Source organism: Leopardus geoffroyi, chromosome B4 (assembly GCF_018350155.1).
Source record: "Leopardus geoffroyi isolate Oge1 chromosome B4, O.geoffroyi_Oge1_pat1.0, whole genome shotgun sequence".
Classification (NCBI taxonomy): domain Eukaryota; kingdom Metazoa; phylum Chordata; class Mammalia; order Carnivora; family Felidae; genus Leopardus; species Leopardus geoffroyi.
Genome location: NC_059341.1, coordinates 130,630,360 through 130,650,835, shown reverse-complemented (window position 1 = coordinate 130,650,835; position 20,476 = coordinate 130,630,360). Strand labels below are relative to the sequence as shown.

Here is a 20,476-nt window from a genome sequence, read left to right as displayed (position 1 = left end):
CGCTGGCTCCCCAACCTTCTCTCCTTCTCTTCCCATATTTCGCCCCAAAGACACTGGCCTCTTTGCTCGTCTCTTACCACACCTTGTACCCTCCTGCTCAGGGCCTTTCCTTCTGTTTTTCTCCCAGCCTGAAATGCTTCCCACTTGGCTTCTCAAGGGAGAGTGCTCCCTTGACCGTCCTGTGTCAACTTGAACTGCCCTATCCCCATATGCTGCTTTTCCTTTATTTAACACTGATCTTAGTGCCTGTCGTTACTTGTTAACATGTTTGTTTATCATCTGTGCCACCGACCCCTCCAAAGAATATAAGCTCTGTGAGTGAGGTCAGGGACCTTCTCAGCAGTGTGTTGTGTGCTCAGTATCTAGAACTATGCCTGGCGTGTAGCCATAATATAGCTGATCAGCTAATCCTGTCAGGTACTGGGCTAAACAGCATTGAAATCCTCTCCATGACCTTGTCGTTATCCCCTTGGTACAGAAGAGGAAACTGAGGCACAGAATGGTTAGGTAACTTGCCCAAGTTTATACAGCTCCTAAGAGATGTTCTGGAGGTTCGTATCCATAGACCGGCTTGGGACTCCATACTCTTAAGCACTGTACCCCAGTGCCTTTTGTAGGTATTATATATTCAGTCAATATTTGTTGAATGTGTGAATGAATTAATTTAGTTGAGGCTCTGATTCACTTCTGGAATTTCCATCTCTGACTTATTCAAGGCTTTGATGGAATAGAAGTTGACCCTTGAACAACATGGGTTTGAGGTGCACATGCCCACTTAATGTGGATTTTTTTCAATAAATACAGTACAGTGATGTAAATGTATTTTCCCTCCATTATGGTTTTCTTAATAACATTTTCTTTTCTCTAGCTTACTTTTATATAAGAATACAGCACATGGTACATACAGTATACAAAACATGTGTTCATTGACTGTTCATGTTAACAGTAAGGCTTCTGGTCAACAGAAGACTATTAGTGAAGGCTTTAGAGAATCAAAAAGTTACGTGTAGATTTTTGACAATGTGGGGGCGGAGGCGGGGTCAGCACCCCTACCCTCCCATTAAGGGTCAATTGTACTTGAAAAAGCAGGGAATTTACTAATGAATAAAATGAATCCATTGTAATAGTATTATTTTATAGTGGCAGATAATATTACAGAGTACATATTATGTATTAGGCACTTTTGTCAGTGCCTTGAGTATATTAAGGCATTTATTCCTATTAGCAGCCTTATAAGTGCCGTTAATGTCCATATTGTAGGGATTAAGAAGAAACGGGGGCCTCCTGGGTGGCTCAGTTAAGCATCTGACTGTTGATTTCAGCTCAGGTCATGATCTCATCACCATTTGTGGGTTTGAGCCGCGTGTTGGGTTCCATGCTGACAGCGTGGAGCCTACTTGGAATTCTCTCTCTCCCTCTGTCTCTGCCCCTCCCCTGCTCGTGTGTGCACGTGTGTGCTCACTCTCTAAATAAATAAATAAATAAATATTAAAAAATAAGAAAGAAGTTAGGAAACAGGGATTCAGAAAAGTTAAGTAACTTGCCCAGGGAGGCAGTGTCAGGATTTAAACCCCAGAGAGTTTGTCTCTGGCTTCCCTGTTCTTAACACCACTAATAATGACTGTTATTAAAACAAGTTTTTTTGCTTTTGCTTACCTGCTTGACACCAGTTTTACATACACATCACATTTACATATACATAAATCATTATCATGGACGTATCATATCACTTGCCAATCCCTTTTTGAGATCCGTGGTGTTTTTCCCATCCGTTAGACTGAGATTTGAGAGGTCAGGCCACTGGGCGGCACTAGATACGGACAGAGATAGGTTTCAAGCTTGAAATCTATGTCATTCCAGGTCTGCATTCTCTTCCATGATACTAGCAGCCTCATAAGATAAACAGTTCCATTGTTTGGCCCTTCAAAAGTAGAGGAGTTTTCCTTACGGTGAGCTAAAATGTCTTTTCATTATGCTTTTCTCACTGTCCCCTGGTTCTGTCGTCCAGAGTCACACAGAACTTAATCTCTCTTCATAAAAGCCAAGTATTTGAAGATAACTGCTAAGTGTTCCCTTTAATCCTCTGTTCTCTTTGCATTTCTTACCTACTTCCTTGTGTTAGTCCTCACAGATACGAAAACCTCCCGTTGCCAGAGATTTAGCTATACTGGACTAATTACCTTGATTTATGTGAATGGTTTATCATTCTGCTAAGTAAAATATCAATTATGAGTATTGAGGACCAGATCTCTGTTACAAATTTTGTTTTGTGACAGGTTTGACTTCACTCCGTTTTCATAGCTTATTGATCAATGAGGGTATCTCATCTCCTAAGTAGAATGTTATTTCTCTTTTCCATTGTAAGCCATGCATGCAGCTGTCAGCTGTTTGGCAAGAACCTACCTGTCGTCTTTAAAAAAAAAAATTTTTTTTTTTTTTAACATTTATTTATTATTGAGAGAGAGAGAGACAGAGCATGAGCAAGGGAGGGGCAGAGAGAGGGGGAGACACAGAACCTGCAGCAGGCTCTAGGCTCTGAGCCGTCAGCACAGAGCCCGACACGGGGCTCGAACCCACAAATTGCGAGATCATGACCTGAGCCCAAGTCGGTCGCCTAACCAACTGAGCCACCCAGGCGCCCCGAACGTACCTGTCTTCTAACCTGGGTCTTAACCCAGATCTCTCAAGGGTTACTAACCATGAAATTTTCATTTTTTTTTAACTTATTTTTTAGGAATATTGTTTCAGAGATGACAGTTGGACTGACAAATGACATACGAAAAATCCACAAAAGTAAATACCACTTCGCTTGAGATGTTGCGATTGTATCAAAAAAATTTGTTGGAAAAAACAAAATCCGGGATTATAAGAGTCTTTTCAGTTAGGAGCAGCAGGAAAACATGATCTTGTTTTTCTATCGAAAATAGAGGTAAAACACAACCAAAAGATGAATTCAGCCCTTGGAAAATATTCTGAGGTAATAACACTTAGTATAAATCAAATATCATAGAAATACTCTTAGATCACCTTCCTTTGGCAGATTCTTTTCATCAGCCTCTTGAATTCTTTCCAAGGGCTATCAGTTTCAGAACATTAGAATGATATTTCTTATTTAATTAAAGCTCAGGAAATAAGGATGGCTAGACTTGCTATAAACAAGAGGAAATGAATGCAGTTTTTAAACTTGTAACTTGAAGTCCTATAACTGATGATATTGGATTCATTCACAATTACAGGATAAAGTTCTGCAGTCAGAATTTGATAGTTCATGTATAAAGGAATATTTAAGTAGACAATATGGAAATGGAAGTCAATGATTGTTTTTTGAAATTACAGTACTTTCACATCCACAAATAATAGAACTGTATTCTTTCATCTAATATTGATTATGAGATTCCTTATAAAAAGTTCTGAAGAGACAAACTGACACGGAAGTGAAGAAGGTGAGACTTTGAAACACAGAAATCCACAAACTTTTTCCACTAATGGCTTGATAGTAAATATTTTTGGTTTTGCGGGCCATGCTGTCTCTGTCCCAACTAGCCAGCCCTGCTGTTGAAACGTGAAAGAAGTCATAGACGATACATAAACGAAGGAGTGTGGCAGTGTTCCAGTAAAACTTTATTTATGGACACTGAAATTTGAATTTCATATAATTTCCATGTGTCACAAAATATTCTGCTTTTCACTTTTTTTTTTTTTTTTTTTTCCAGCTGTTTAAGAATGTAAAAACCACGCTTGGCATTTAGGCCGTGCTAAAACTGGTGGGGGAAGCCACAGTTTGCCAACCCCCGACTGAGAAGGATGGAGGTCCTCCCTACCTGCTAATAGAGGGAAGGTTTTCCCCTAGAAAGGGGACAGGGACGAAAGGGACAGGGACACAGCTCCCGGCAGTTCTGACATGTTTTCATCTCTGTTAGCGTGAAGCCCTTGACTTGCTCTCTCACTTTCCCCCAGAAAATAGGAAGATTTCTTCCCCCTTTCTTCCTTTATCCCTCCATTCTATCCCCAAATCTAAGGCATATCCCCATGTATGCTGTGTTTTATACCTTCCTGCTTTTCATACAGTTTTTCATATACTGTTACATTGAGCCAGAATACCTTTTTCACGAACGTGATTGATTTCTTGCCTTAAAGGTTCAGCTTAGACTTCACCTCCTTCAGAAAGCCTGCCCCCCTCTCAGGGTTGTCCCTTTATTGTGACTGGCATCGTGTATGCGATGCTCTCTTAGCCCATGCTATAGTAGTACTGTCTCTGTGAGTATATTTATCTGTTTTTTCCCCATCAGACTAGCTTCTTTCAGGAATGCGACCGTATCGCCTGTGTTCGTTGTCACATCTGGTTCGATTCAGTATCTAGTAAATACTTCGCGATTGAATTAATGAATTTTAACCTGTTACTTCATAGGCAGGATTCTCTTTGGAAATGAAAACAGGAGAGTTAAATTGGGTAATCACATATATCCTCGTGCTTATTACTTAAATCAGTTAATATTTAAAATGTAAATGTCATTTTAGAAGCGGATGCTTTATTTGGCTAGAAGAAAGGAGGATTTTGGAGTAAACAGCTATTTGGGGAAATCTCTTGTAGATGTTTCAGTGGAAGGCAACATGTATCCAGAAGATAGCAAGCAGGTAAGTGCCATAGGAGCTCTGGTCTCCTGGGAAGTCAGGAAAGGGGGAAGAAGATCTTTAACCCACCCAGTGTGGGAAGGACAAAGAGAAAGGGAAAGGTGGTGGTGACATTTTAGGGTTTGGCAACTAGAGTGCTGCCACCTCCCTCTCTTCTTTTCCTTCTACTCGAGATGGCCAAGAGTTAGATTCTTTGCGTACTGCTTTTGAAAAGCTGTTCAATACAGATACGTATTAGATTGTGACCATTCCGTGTCATTTTCTTTCTTTCTTTCTTTCTTTCTTTCTTTCTTTCTTTCTTTCTTTCTTTCTTTCTTTCTTTCTTTCTTTCTTTCCATTCCATGTCATTTTCAAGGATCCCTGTTCACTGTTTTATGGTCTTTTTTCCTCTCCGTGTATTTCCTTTCGGTTAGTTTCTTTGGTGGTATTATCAAGTGTGCTAATCTTTTCTTCTGGAGTATCTAATCTGCCATTAATCCAATCCAGTGTGTAGTTGTTGCCTTTTTTCCATTAAATCTCAGACAATATAGTTTTCACCTCTGGCATTTGATGTGGATCATATATATATATCTTAATCTTTCATGTCTCTTAACATGCTTGGTTTTTCTTTTACATACAATTTTTCTTGAACATGTGGAATACAAACGTTTTAATATCCTCGTCCACTAATGCTGACATTTGTATTAGTTCTGGATCAGTTACCATTGATTTTTCTCATTATGCATTGTATTTTTCTGCTTGTTTACATTGCCTGGTAATGTTTGGTTAGATGCCAGACACTGAGTTTTTTACCTTGTTGGAGGCTTAGATATAATACGTATCTATTTCAATAAATACTCTTGAGCTTTGTCTGCAGCACAGCTGAGTTTCTGAAAAATGGTTTGCTCCTTTCAGGTCTTGTTTTTTTAAGTCGTGTTAGAAAGGGCCAGAGCTGTGTTTAGTCTCTGGTTAGTTTTACCTCACTGTTGAGGTTCATAGTACTCTAACTGGTGTTTCCGAAATAACCAGGTTTTGCACTCTCATCATGGGGAAGCAGGCTCTGTCGATGGCACTGTGTGATCTCCTGGCATTACTCCCTCCGCCTCCTTCAGGTGGACATTTCCCCAGCCTAAGGTAGCTCCTCACAGAACGTGCAGTGGTCATGACTTAGCTGAATATTTGAGGGCAGCCCCGTGCGCATCTTCGGAGTTCTCTCTCTGTGCAGCTTTCTTTTTTCCTCTGGCGCTCTTCCCTGGGAACTCCAGCTGTCTTGGCTTCCCTGCACTTCCGGCTCACCGTCTTCAGCTCATGGGGACTACCTGGCTCTCGCTTCTCTCTGTGCCACAGCCCGGAAACTTTCTCCAGTCAGTAAGCTGGGCGGTTATAAAGGTCACCTTGGTTTTTCCTGTCTGAGGGATCAGTGTCCTTCTTTGCCTCCTGTACAGTGTCTCGAGTGCTGTACGTCATGTGTTTTGTTCTGGGTTTTTTTTTGGAGCAGCAAGAGAAGTCTGTCTGGTTCTTGTCACTTCACCTTGATTGGAAGCCGAAGGAAACCACTTATTTTTAATTGAAAGCTAAGTGGTATCTCATTTAACATATTCCTAATTTATGAATGAAAACCCAATTGAACAGTGATTTCCGGGAGTATTGGAGAATGCGTAGTATGTATAAATAATTAAAATACGAGGTGGAGCAAGGCAAATTACATGAATATGATGTCAGTAAACTACCATTAGAAGTTCAGATGAGGAAATAGTTTGGAAAGCTTGGCAGCAGCAGAAAGGGTGAGACGAATGGCTCTGGTGGACGCACATGTGCGTGTGTGTGCATTATGCAAGACACTATCTCAGTTTAAAACCAAATTCTAGAGTACTGAATGAGACGCAGTGGTAGAATAATTTCAGAGAGAGTCTAGGACTCTCTAATTAAAGGTAAAAATAGTTATTTTTTTTTAATTTTTCAAAAACGTTTGTTTATTTATTTTGAGAGAGAGAGAGAGAGAGAGCGAGCCGGGGAAAGGCAGAGAGAGAGAGAGAGGGAGAGAGAGAATCCTAAGGCGGCTCCGCACTATCAGCGCAGGGCTCAGGCTCACAAACGTGAAGGTCATGACCTGAGCCAAAATCAAGAGTCAGACGCTTAACCGACTGAGCCACCCAGGTGCCCCTAAAAATAGTTCTTTAACAAAAATACAGGATCACAGGAAAAATAGTGTTTCTGGGTTTTGTTTTTTTTTTTAATGTTTATTTTAGAATGCCCCAGTAGTTAGACTTTCAACCATTGCTCTTTCATTGGTTTTCAGGTTCTCTAGGAATTTCAGTGGGGAGAGGGTGCTGTGGAACGAAACACGTTGTTGCACGTATCAAAGAATGTGGGTGGCACTGCTTGGAGTTTTCCTAACGTTGGATGAAATGGTTGTCTGTCATCTGCTAGTGTAGCAACTTGAGCAAAAGTTCACCCAAGTGTCTGCTTTCATATGCTGTCCTCTCTTGAGGAGCCAGGAGGCATTTTTGGGAAACTGGGGACGTATGTGTTTTGTTTGGGTTAATCTCACTTTGCCTATGCTTTTAGATAAAGTGAGAAGAATGTGGTTGTCCCCCCACCCCCCAACATTTATGCTGATGTGACTATTTATGTGAAAAGGAGTATGAAGATCTTTAAAAGTTATAGCTCAGCTGTTAGGTCTCACGTTGTGAACTATATTCTCTTTCCCTTTTGTCTTCTTCCTTCACAAATAGTGGTTATTAGCTCTGTGTGTGTGTGTGTGTGTGTGTGTGTGTGTGTGTGTGTGTGTATGTATGTGTGTGTGTAAGTCAAACAAAGAATTTTGTATTCACGATCTCAGTTCATTCTTATGGATGCCCCATTTAGGTAGCTATCCCCTCTCTTATTTTGCAAATAAAAATACTGAGGCATTGAGAGATTTAATGACTTCTCCAAAGTCACACGGTTGTACATGGCAGAGTCCGGGTTAGAACCCATGTTTATCTTCCAAAATTTATGCTGTTTATACCCCTTTTTTGATGCTAGCCATTACCTGAAGCATAATATGAAGAATATAGGCCTTAATGTTTATTTAACTTCTTCTTCTTCTTTTTTTTTTTTAAGATTTTATTTTTTTAAGTAACCTTTACACCCAGCGTGGAGTTTGAACTCACGACCTTGAGATCAAGTCATATGCTCCACCGACTGAGCCAGCCAGGCGCCCCTCACCTTTTCTTTATGTATCTTTATAACTCACCTTTAGCCAAAACCTTCAGAAATGTCTGCTCATTTTCTTGGAGTCTTGGGTTCCTTTGGGAAAGTACAGAATTGATCAATTTGACAATTCTGTACACAGCATTAGCTTCCTGAAATTTTATCGCAGCACAGAGGTTTTACAGTTTGATGGTTTAGTAATCATATGGGAGCATTTGTACAGGATAAGAGAGAAATGAAAGTGTTGCCTTATTACAGTAGCTCTTAGCCACTTTGGGCGGGAGAGCAGATAAACTACTTAATGGCACTCTGTTGACTCTCTCTGTTGCAGAGAAAATACTTTGTTCCACATGGTAATGAGCCTAATGTTTCTTCCTTTTTAGTGCATTCTGTCCCTTGGGTAAGGCTTCTTTATCATAGAATCATTGATTCTTACAACTCAACTTTAGTTTACAAATCTGGATGTGGATGCAGAGAGGAGGTGAATTGTCCAAGGTCATTTGGCGCAGTAATGGGAGAACTGGAGCTAGAACTCAGTTTTCCATAGTCCCTGTCTGGTGTTCTTTCTACTGTCAGAACATCCTCCTGGGGAGTTCAGACCTTTAACAACAGATGTTTAGTCTGTAAAGGCGAAAATATCAAGTTCTTTTGCTCCTCATTCCTAAAAGGGAAAAATCTTAAAATGAGTAAAAAGCTCAGCTTGTGTATCTTGGGAATTCTTTGCTGGAAAATTATTCTTTTTAAATTATTTTTATTTGTTTATCTTAGCACAAGCTGGGAAGAGGGACAAAGGGAACCCAACGCAGGGCTGGGGGTCATGACCTGAGCTGAAATCAAGAGTTGGATGCTCAACCGACTGAGCCCCTGAGTCATCCCTGGAAAATAATTCTTGAATGAAGCTCGATAGTCCAGTTGATGGGATAATGGTAACAATGCAGTTATAGGTGAGGAAGATTGTAAGTAGGAAGAAGAAATAAACATGCCCTTTGATTGTTTCTGTTTAAAGATGCTTGAAGATTTTTTTTTGTCTTTGTTTGTTGAGCAGTTGGTTTGACATGGAAAGATAAAAAGTGCAGAGTGAGGGGTGCCTGGGTGGTTCAGTCGGTTAAGTGTCCAGCTTCGGCTCAGGTTATGGGGTCACGGTTTGTGAGTTCGAGCTCCTCATGGGGCTGTGCGCTAACAGTGCAAAACCTGCCTGGGATTCTCTCCCCCTGCCCCTCTCTGCACCCCCCAACTTGTGCACATGTGCTCTCTCTTAAAATGAAATTAAAAACAAACAAAAAACCAAAAAAAAGCGTAGAGGGAAATCTGAGAGTGTTTCATCGCTAAGCACTATTCAAGTTTAGACCGCCTTTGGGTTCTCTTAGGAACAGATTTTGGATCTCCAATCTGGGTTTTCTGCATACCTTCTTCCTTAAGTTGATTATCCTCTCTTACTCCGGGACAGGTTTTCCTGTTTTAGCATAACACCTTATTTGCGATCACTTTTTGGATGAACTTTTCCAACACAGGACTCTAATTCCTTCTCTAGGTTTCTTTGTCTCGCTGTGGTCCAGGATTAAACATGGCAGTCACTAGTTTATATTTCATTGCCCTTCTATTCTGACCGAAGGGTCAGAGTCTATGGCAGGCCTTATTGATCCGCGTGGTAGAGAGGTGTAGGTACCGGGAAATGTTTTTCTCCCTTTAGACCGCCATCTGATCTTGGCCCCTGTTGTGTTTGTGAAGGAGGCGGGAGGTGAAGAATTAGGTGTCTAATTGGCAGGTACTTGATTTTTGTTTTGTTTTGTTTTCTGAGAGTGATTAGACTCATGAAGGTCTTTTGTATTTGTCACGATTCAGACATGGTGCTGAGTGAGCTTGTAGGTGACATGTGGACTGTGACTTACGGTGCACACGTACATGTATACACAATGGAATACTACTCAGCCATAAAAAGAAGGAAACCTTGCCATTCGTGATCACATGATTGGACTTTGAAGGTACTGCGCTAAATGAAATAAGTCAGAGAAAAAAATAGTAGTTCTGATACTTCCTGAGTTGCTTTGCTTCCTGTACTCCAAATGCATATAATTTACTAAAGCGTCAGGACAAGGATGTTGCAAGAACTGTAGTAAACACTTCTCATTTTCCTTTAAGCTTCTCCAGTTTGCTTTCAGTGAATCTTGGTGTTCTTAAAGGGTTAAAGAAACGACATTCACTACCCCATGTTCTTTAGGAAAGCTAAAAAGGAACCTGATGTTAACTAAAATTTAAATTAAAAAAGAAAAGGAACTTGAATTCTAGAGCTTGCTTATGGTTGAAATCTTTTGCAGAAAAAAAATCATGACTTCTGGGTCAAGTTCTGGGACATTCCTGCAGCCCCCATCTCTTGTAAGAGCCCACTGACATAACAGTGTAGAAGTGTAAATGTAAACCAGTAACAGCAGACAGAAAAGGGCGAAGAGCGATACTACTAATGAACAAGAGAGTTAAACAAATTTCTGGAGAAATTAAAGCAAACGGGAACCAACTGATGGATAAATGGAGCAGAAGCTAAAGCCTAACAATGAGTATAGGAGCGGCTAGGGGTGTGTAGGCCAGTCTCTCCAGCAGGAACCCCAGAGAGGCTCTGGACTCAGCGAGAGTGAAGAAGGAATAGGAAATGGCGATTCTGGGTGTATTCTGTACGGATCACTTCAACCGTGTGTCATTTCTGTAGCCTTTCCGCTGCCTTCCCAGTGGAGGTAGCCAGCACTTCTGGCGGCTCCTTTCTCCGGCACCAGAACAAGGAAAACCAAAAACACCAGAGGGGTTGACTCTGAAGAACTTGATCGGGAATGCTTGGGGAAATTGAATGTAATTCTTTCTGTATTAGGTATTGGCACCCCTTCCTTGAGTCCCATACTTGGGGAGGAGATCATTCCACACTTTCCTAGCAGCTTGCAATAAAACAAAGCCTACTGGTTGACATGCTCTTTTTTTTTTTTCTTTTTCTTTTTTTAAATCTCATACTGAGTTCCCAGTTAGAATTTTAATTCCAGGGAGAGAACTAGTCGGAAAACAGATTATACAATAGCAGAGAAAACCCACACCAGCTAACCAAGTCCTTAACACCTGGATCATTGGTGCGTGAAGACCATTAGCCATATTAGAGGGTCCTTCAGCATGACAGAGACCACAAAAAAACAAAAAGAAAAGCTGACCCTCTGGGGAAACAGACAACCCAAGAAATAGAGGAAAATTTAACACAACATTCCAACTAATGGAGTCAGATTCAGGAAGTTAATACATTCATAAACCCGTTATTGGGTAAGGGGCGCGCCTGGGTGGCTTAGTCGGTTAAGTGACTGACTTTGGCTTACGTCCTGATCTCACAGTTTGTGGGTTCGAGCCCCACATCGGGCTCGGTGCTGACGGCAGAGCCTGGAGCCTGCTTCGGATTGTGTCTCCCTCTCTCTGCCTCTCTCTCTCTCTCTCTCTCTCTCTGTCAAAAATAAATAAACATTAAAAAAAAAAACCCACATTACTGGTATAATGAAAAGGGAGCAATGTGAGAATGCAAAAGAGGGATGGAGATCAAGAATGTGACTGTCAAAAGAAAACATGCCACAGACAAATAGAAAATAAAATTGAAGATAACCTCCCGAAATGTAGAGCTCTAAGACGCAAAGATGGAAGATACAAGGGGTAAGACAGATGGCTTCCTTAGTGTTCTTTAGAAAGTGAAGACAGAGACAAAACCTCACCTGCTAAATTACATACGAAACAGCCAAGATCCAGAAACAACCTAAGTGTCTCCCAACGGGTGAATGGATAAAGAAGGTGTGAGATACACACACATACCTGGATACACAGTGGGATGCTACTCAGCCATAAAAAGAAGGAAACCCTGCCCTTTGTGACCACAAGGATGGACTTCGAAGGTATTGCGCTAAATGAAATAAGCCAGAGGAGAAAATAGCGTATGATTTCACTTACATGTGGAATCAAAAAACAGGGGTGCTTGGGTGGCTCAGTCGGTTGAGCATCTGACTCTTGATTTTGGCTCAGGTCATGATCCCAGGGTCGTGGGATGGAGCCCTGTGTCAGGCTCCATGTTGGGTGTGGAGCCTGCTTAAGACTCTCTCTCTCCCTCTCCCCCTCTCCCCTTCTCCCCTGCCCTCCCTCTCTCTCTCTCTCTCTCTCTCTCTCTCTCTCTCTCTCTCTCAAATTTAAAAAGATCAATTTCTAAAGAAAACAAAAGACTGAATGAACATAGATCCAGAGAACAGATTGGTGGTGGTTATCAGAGGGGAAGGGGGTCAGTTGTATGGTACCAGGTGACAATCAGACTTATTAGGATTATGGTCACTTTGTAGTGTATACAAATATGATTTATTATGTTGTACACCTAAAAGGAATATAACATCCCAATTTTATCTCAATTAAAAAACCAAAAGCAGAAAAAACTTTACCAACTGATACTGTTGGGAGTACAGTCCTAGGAAAGCAGGGATGAGGAAAGGGGAGTGAAACAAGGAAGGTGGGCTGGCCGTAGCCTTATTATAGGTGTTGTTGATTACAGATCTTCGACTTACCACGGGGTTGTGCCCTGATAAACCCATCGCAGGTTGAAAGTGTGGTAAGTCAAAATGCATTTAAATGCATTTAATGCTACCAAACATCCTAGCTTAGCCCAGCTTACCTTAAACATACTCACAACACTTAAGTAGCCTACAGTTAGCAAAACCATCTACCAAAGCCTGTTTTATAACAAAGTGCTGAGTGTCTCACGTAATTCATCGAATACGGTACTGAGAAACAGAACGGCAGTCTGGGTGCAGAATGATCGTCAGTGTCCAGGTTGTTGTCCCTCGTGATCACATGGCTGACTGGGAGCTCTGGCCGCCTCTGCCCAGCATCAGGAGAGAAGACCGTCCTGTATAACAATCTAGCCGGGGGAAAGACCCAAATTCATAATTCTAAGTATGGTTTCTACTGAATACGTATCTCTTTAACACCATCATAAAGTTGACCGTCGTCAAGTTGGGGATTGTCTGTATTTGATTTCCGTAGAAGTTTTCAGAAGGGTTCTGTAGAACTGTTGTTCCTCTTGCTGGTCCATCCAAAGGAAGTGTGGAGAGGCATTTTATCTGCTGGTTTCCACTCATCTGTTTCTCCCCCTTTGGTCAGAGTTTGCCATGTGAACAGTTAGCTCACACAGGCCTTGGCCTTCATTGGCCTCAACGGGGAGGCCAGGTCCTACATCCTGTGTGCCCAGGTCTAGAGTGATGTGTCATCTAAGCCTGGAGAAGTAGGAATTGGTACTCCAATGGCAGCCTCTGGCCTCGGACCGGCTGCCTTTCAAGAAACTGTTAAAAGATGGTCATTCCCAAGAGGGTTGGCAAAGGGAGGGATTAGGGGACTGCTCCTTTTTATTAGGAGCTCTTCTGTACCCATCTGATTTGCTATTGTATACATGCATTAATTTGAGAAAAGTGAAAATTAAATTTAAAAAGGGAAAATAAATTGCCAAAAACACCCTCAAAATAACTATGAAAGATCTTTTAGGATGCATTATGGGGGAAAAAATGAACTTCAGATATTGAAAGGTAAAATCTAATTAGTAGTTTATATCAGGAGAATCTTCTTTTAAGAAAATTGGACTTATAGACTCGAATCTTTCTCCTTTCCCACCCATTCCTACTTCACTGCCCACTTGCATACATCCCCATGGGACTGAGGTCTAGGAGTTCCTCCCCCTCCTCCAGGGCCACTGCCAGACCCGGACTCTCCTTGGATTACCCCAGCACAGGGTCCCTGACCTGCTTCCCTCTAGCTCTGCTGTAGCTCTTGTAAGCCCTGCAGGGTTTGTGGTGTTCCCTTCCTCACGTCCCCTGCGTTTCCCCATGCCGGATGGGTTTGGGTCTCTTCCTGTCCTAATTTTGGTTGTATCCCTTAAAAATTAACAAAAACCTGTAGTTATTTAGTTATTTATATACTCTACTAGGCTGGACATATTTCTTTTTTTTTTTCCCCCTTTTAACAAGCACTTATTGAATGTTTTTAAGGCAGTCACCGGAGATGCAACAATTGATTAGACCTGGACAGTTACCTGCCCTCAAAGAGTCCATGTTCTACAGAGGTGATAGATATGTAAACAAATAATTAAAAAAAAAATTTTTTTTTAATGTTTGTTTACTTTTGAGAGAGAGAGAGACAGAGCACAAGCTGGAGAGGGCAGAGAGAAAGGGAGACACAGAATCCGAAGCAGGCTCCAGGCTCTGAGCTGTCCGCACAGAGCCTGAGGCGGGGCTGGAACCGACGGACCGTGAGATCATGACCTGAGCTGAAGTCAGACACTTAACCAACTGAGCCACCCAGGCGCCCCTAAACAAATAATTTTAATAGAATAGAAGTGCTGTAGTAGAGTTACATATTAGGTTCAGTGGGAATACGCGGAGGGAGTGATTTTTTTTCCTATTTGGAGGAGGCAAGAGAAGCCTCCGAGAACAGTGGATGACCAGACTAAATATTAAAGAATGTGTACAAGCTAGGCAGATGGGTAGGAAGGAGAGCAGCTTTCTAAGCAGAAGGACTGGCAGGTGCAGAGAAACTGGAGGTGAGATAGCACAAGGTGTTTTCCAAGACGTAATACACGTAAGAGTGCCACCTGGGCCCAGCTGAGCCGCTGTCATCTCTCAGGTGGGTTATTACTATAGCCTCCTAACTGGCCTGCCTGCTTCTGCCTTGCCCAGTGGTCCATGTGAAACCTAAACCTAACCATGTCAGTTGGCTCAGAACCCTTGCTGGAGAGGAAGGGCCCAGACCCCTGCAGTGGCCTTAAGCTTGGTAAGATTTCTACCCAACACCTCTCTTTCCCCGCTGCCACCTTTCTCCATCTCCTGCCACTCTGTTCTTGCTTATTCTGGTTCAGTTGCACGAGGCCGCCTTGCTCCTAGTTCCTAGAGTCAGCTGAGTACGTTTTCACATCTGAGGCTTTGCGCTTGTGTTCCCTTTGTCTGCGGCGGTCTTCCCCTAGACAGACACACGGCTTGCTCTCTGAATTTCTTCAGGTGTCTGCTCGGTCGTAACCTGCTCTGACTCCCCGGTGTCAAATAGCGGTCCTCTGTCCCTCCAGCCCAGTACTCCTATACCCCCTTCCTTGCTTTATTTTCCTCCATGGCTCCCCATCTGTTTCTTGTGTGGCTTGCTTGTTTCTTACTTGTCTTTCCTTACTAGAATGTAAACTTCCTAAGGGTAGGAACGTCATCTTTGTAGTCGCTGTTTCCCCAGCACCTAGAACCAAGTGTCTAGCCCCTCATAGGTACTCAGTAAATACTCGGCAGCAAGAATCAAAACTGGATGGGCGAAGGATTTTGGACTTGAGAGTGTAGGCATCGAGGAGCCTAGAATTTTCAGAAGAGAATTAGTTTAACGATATCTTCCTGGGAGCTGCTTAAAAATGGATTGCCTGGGTGGCTCATTCGGTTAAGTGTTGACTCTTGATTGCCGCTCAGGTCATGATCTCGTGGCTCGTAGGTTTGAGCCCCGCATCAGACTCTGTGCTGTCAGTGTGGAGCTTGCTTGGGATTCTTTCTCTGTCCCTCTCCTGCTCTCTCTCTCTAAAAATAAATAAACTTCTAAAAAATGGATTAGGCTGAGGTTGTTTGCAGATGGGAGAATGACCGGAAGAGAGATTCTTGGAATAGCCTGCATGGGAGGTGATGAGAGCAGAAGCGCCTGTTCACCGTTTGCCGTGCATAGAGCGCGGATACTCGCACAGCCTTTCAATGAGCGTGTGTGTTGAATACAGGACTGTAATCGCTTGTCTTCTGTGGGAAGTATTTAAGAACAATTCTTGATATCGTGGTGAGCTTTTTGCAGACTCCTAAAACTAGAAAGAGAAAAGGTTCTTAAGTGTTTTTACAGACTTAGTGCTTCAGAAGCAGATAATCAACTGTCCGGTCGATTCAACTAGCAAACATTTTCTAAACATCAATTGCTGTGTGCTCATCATTTAATGAGGAAGCTATGGATGAAGCAGCATGTGATTCAGCCCATGGTCTACGTAGGGGCTTTACTTGTGAAGTAAATAGAGGAAATACAAGCCATCATGTAGTTGTGGTTGCAGACAGAAGGCAGTTTTGTTGGGGGAAGGGTATAGGGAAAAATATTGTCTCTTACTGTATGTTATGTGATTTACTCATTTGAAGAAGTGAACTATAATAGAACATCCAATGCTATATATATAAAGAATAATTCAATATTTTCTGATTCAGGAGGCACTACAAAATCTTCCTAATATTTTATTCTGAACCTGAGTTAACGGCTTTTTTTCAAGGATATTGCAGTTTAACGTATAGAAGATATGAACTTAATTGCCTATGAAGACAAAATAAAGAGTAAGTTGATTTAAATTGTATTGAAAATTTGGTTAAGAAAAAGAATAATCACCCATAAATTGTATAAATCAATTATATTGACTAGAATAGACAACCATATTGGCTGTGGGGACCTTCCGTTTCCAAGGAAGCAGGTAGCTGGACTGGAGTATTTCTTATTGTCTCCTGTGGGTGGAAGACATGATTCATGGATGTTTGAGGTTCTAAATACTGCTTACAGAAGATACGGAAGAAAGAGCTTTTAGGAGGTTGGAGACATTAAGACTATTATAGGGTTTGTCGTTTTTAACCTAATAGACTATTGGTTTGAATGACTCTATTCTGAAATATTTATTTTTCTCTTTAAATATTCATAGCTTTGAGATGGCAGAACTCAGCCTCAGGGGAGAGGTCAGCCTGCCTTTTTTCTGAGTAATTTGAAAGCTGTGTGTATGTGTATGTGTATGTGTATGTATGTGCGTGTGTGTGTGTGTGTGTTGAAGGCAAGTGATTTGGATACAAAGCCTATACCTGTCCTTAGACTTGCATATGCTAGATCCTCTAAATTATTTTTATTGTAAACATGAATGTACAATATATTGTATTTCCTGTTTTATTTTTATTTATTCTTTGCAAGGGCTCAGAATTGCACTTGGTCCCCTCCTGCACTCCATCTGCCCTTTGGTTAAAACTACTGTAAAAGAAGGAACCATTGTTAGGCTTCCATTTCAGTAGGTTTGCATTTAAAAAAAAAACAAACAAACTAGTTTTTATTCTCTTATCTGTAGGTTCCATATAAGAAGATCCCTCTACTTTGAGGTAATTTACATTTATGGCCACTACTACCTTCCTCTCAGCATTTCCTCCCTCCCTAATCTCTGCCTTTCTTCTAGAAGTGCAGCCGCTAAGGGCATTTTCTAGCAGCACCTACTGTCACCGTAATTCTCATCATGCCAGCAAAGCCTCTCAGCGTTTCCCAAACCACCTGTACCTGGAGTACCAGGGCCCTGCTACAACACACTGAATCATAATCTGTGGGGGGAAGGATCTTGATCTCAAGAAAAAAATGTTCCCGGGGTGATCATTATGCACAATCAAATATGGGAATCTTCACTCTCAAGGAGCCAGGTCAAAGATGAGTATGTGGGTGTGCGTGGCACAGTGTAGAGGAGGGGGTCCATACTGTGTGAGTTGGTGATCTTACTGAGACTTAAGCAGGAATAGATGTGTCCCTAGACTATTTTCTTGGAATCAGATAATACTTTCCCTTAAATTTAATATTTTAGTCGGTGATGGGCCTTTTACTACTATAATCATTATGACACAGTCATTAAATCTGTTCTTGTGAATTTCCTCTGGATCCCAGCCGTCTACTCAGTCACAGACAACCAAATGAAGAATGAACCGTTTGAACTGATCCTGAACTCACAAACTAGAGGCTGCAGGGAGTCTCCCTGTGTAGGCTTTTCCTTCCAGTTCTAGATCTACCTGCAGATTGTCTGACATGTCATGGCTCTGGGTATGATTTATATTCACCGTCAAAGAGAAAACACATGACTTTTATCTAACTTATTTTGCTATCAGAAATATTTTCGGGACTGTTCGATACTAATACTTTCAGCTCCAGGTGTTCAGAGGGTGAAACACTGCTGACAGGAGAAATGGAAACACTTCTGTTTCACAGCCCTCCCTCCAGGTTATTATGGTAGTTTGAAGAACAAAAGGAGGCAGGAAGAGTATAATAACCTCACTGTTTTTAGATTGGCAGAGGGGGACGTTTGTGTTCAATACAGAGTTATCTCAAATACCAAAGGACAGAGATTTGGGGCGGCCCAGTTTTAAGTGTGGGGGTAAATGAAGACCCTAGAATGAACTTCACTGAATGTCTGGCAAATGTGTGTTCTTTTGTCTTTGTGCGTATCCATTCATTTTCTTTCTCGAGGTCTTCTTAGCCTTTCGTTCTTCTACAGAGGTTTATAAATTACTTTAGTCGATTCTTGATCTTAAATCCAGCGTTCTGTTTTTTATCTTTCCGTGAGAGGGTCACAGACATCAGGCGGGCACCCCGGCTTTTGGGACAGGGTCTGAGAAGAATGGCCGGCCTTTTCTTAGGCTCTATCAGCTGAGTGCTTTTTATAAACCCTTTTTTACAGAGGCAGGTAGGGTTTGAGATCTGAGCCTATCCAGGCAAATCCTAGGGGGTACGAATTATCTAATTTGTAAAATGCTTGAAGGCAGGGGCGCCTGGGTGGCTCAGTCGGTTAAGCGTCTGACTTTGGCTGAGGTCATGATCTCATAGTTCATGGATTCGAGCCCCGCGTCAGGCTCTGTGCTGACTGCTCAGAGCCTGGAGCCTTTTGGATTCTGTGTCTCCCTCTCTCTGCCCCTCCCCTGCTCATGCTCTATTCTGTCTCTCAAAAATAAACGTTTTTTTTTTTTTTTTTTTTTTTTTTTTTTTATAAAATTTTTTTTTTCAACGTTTATTTATTTTTGGGACAGAGAGAGACAGAGCATGAACGGGGGAGGGCCAGAGAGAGGGAGACACAGAATCGGAAACAGGCTCCAGGCTCTGAGCCACCAGCCCAGAGCCTGACGCGGGGCTCGAACTCACGGACCGTGAGATCGTGACCTGGCTGAAGTCGGACGCTTAACCGACTGCGCCACCCAGGCGCCCCTCAAAAATAAACGTTTAAAAAAAAAAAAAAAAATACTTCAAGGCAAAAGTATTTTCTTTTGGTTACAAGGCTAGAGAATTAATTTCCATTTTTCCTACAGCATGACGAAAATGGTAAGTGACCCTGGCCAGGATGATAAACTGGTGAGAAGATCCTCTGATCATTGTTGTGAAGGTGTAAATAAAACGCATATTGATCCCTTTCTTTCAGCGATTCATTCTGATCATAGATGTAATACAGGAATTGGGAAACTTTTCTCTTGCGATAGGATTTGCAGCCCGTTGCTTAGAAGCAGCAGATAGCAGATCAAGTATAGAAGTGGGACTTGAGATTCCCAAAGTGAAAAAATGAGGATGAGGCTGGGAAATAAATGGGAAGGAGCGGCTGAGTGCCTTAGTTCGTCGAGTGTCCATCTCTTGATTGGCTCCGGTCGTGATCCCAGGGTTGTGGGATTGAGCCCCCCTCTGCACTGGGTGGGGAGCCTGCTTGAGATTGTCTCTCTTCCTCCCTCTGCCCTTCACCCCTGCTCGTGCGTGTGCAACACACACATGCGTGCACTTTTCTCTCTCTAAAATAAAATTAAAAAGAAAAAGAAATGGGAAGGTATAAACAAAAATACTCTTCTTTCTCCAAGATTCCATGGACTTTAATTATCCTACAACAGTTAAGGCAAACAATTCTATTTGGGACCACTCTTTCTGTGTTCTCTTAAAGTACTTTATGCTTAGCTCTATAGCACAAATAATGTTGATGTAATTATTAGTTTAAATGCCTGTCTCACCTTTTAAATTTGGTACTACAAAAGAAAATCTGGGGCGCCTGGGGGGGTCTTAGTTAAGTGTCTGACTCTTGATTTCAACTCAGGTCATGATCTCGCAGTTTATGAGATCGAGCCCCACTGACAATATGGAACCTGCTTGGGATTGTGTCTCTCTCTCCCTCTCTCTGCCCCCTCCCCCTCCCAAAATAAATAAACTTAAAAAAAAAAAAAAAAAAAAAAGCAAAATCTAATTTTTGCCCTTGTGCCTCCCCTCCCCCTGATGTTAAAGACTAGGATGTTGTAGGTGCTTAAATGTCAGTAAATAATGGATTCAGGTAATACTCAGAATAACTCCATATAACAGAGAATATATTTAAGAAACAATAACAACGTAGACTCGTTTACCCCAAGCAGTGTGACTTGTGAATAATGAGAAAACTTTTCTTTCAAGTACTGATGAAAGTGCGTGGGTGAGTGGGTCCTGAATAGTGAGTCTGCAACTATAAATCTTAAAAAGCCATCTTGTTCTGCCTATTGCCTATAACTGGTTGGTTGCCACATTCCTTAAATTCCCCCACAGCAGCTTTTGACTCCGTTTTCTTGGCCCCATTACCCTGCTTAGGTCCACATCTTCTCCAGTATGCTACAAACACCTCCTTATTTCTGCCCCCTAATTGCCAACCCCCAAGTATATCCCACATCCTGTTACCATTACATGAGCTACAACTCTGCTATTCTCCTATTTTGATGGCTCTTCATTACCAAGGAATACTAGTTAAAACCGTCCATACTGAACAGATTTGGATATTGGGATACTCACTATAGAGCAAAACATCAGAAAGGATAAGGGAGAGGTTCCAAGTAGGTCTTTTAGACTGGGAACATGATTA

The 20,476-nt window shown here is 41.9% G+C and overlaps 1 protein-coding gene and 1 long non-coding RNA gene across 42 annotated transcripts in view; one reads left to right on the top strand and one right to left on the bottom strand.

Moving 5' to 3' along the window:
- Window positions 1–20,476, top strand: part of RBFOX2 (RNA binding fox-1 homolog 2) — a 287,044-nt gene that overhangs the window by 189,710 nt on the left and 76,858 nt on the right. The window contains exons 1-2 of one of the 41 annotated variants that reach the window (XM_045466977.1): window positions 2,767–2,977; window positions 4,519–4,635. The exons of 37 other annotated variants lie outside the window; for them this stretch is intronic. In XM_045466977.1, the coding sequence (XP_045322933.1) occupies window positions 2,948–2,977; window positions 4,519–4,635 (147 nt within the window). In that variant the 5' untranslated portion in view covers window positions 2,767–2,947. Of the gene's footprint in view, window positions 1–2,766; window positions 2,978–4,518; window positions 4,636–18,912; window positions 18,944–20,476 lie in introns of those variants that run through there. 3 more of the 41 variants (XM_045466978.1, XM_045466987.1, XM_045466993.1) reach the window with 3 other exon arrangements.
- LOC123592086 lies at window positions 8,396–20,282 on the bottom strand. The gene is made up of 3 exons (XR_006709582.1): window positions 20,178–20,282; window positions 9,050–9,058; window positions 8,396–8,406 (listed from the first exon to the last, which is right to left on the bottom strand). It is a non-coding gene; the product is annotated as an uncharacterized LOC123592086 (long non-coding RNA).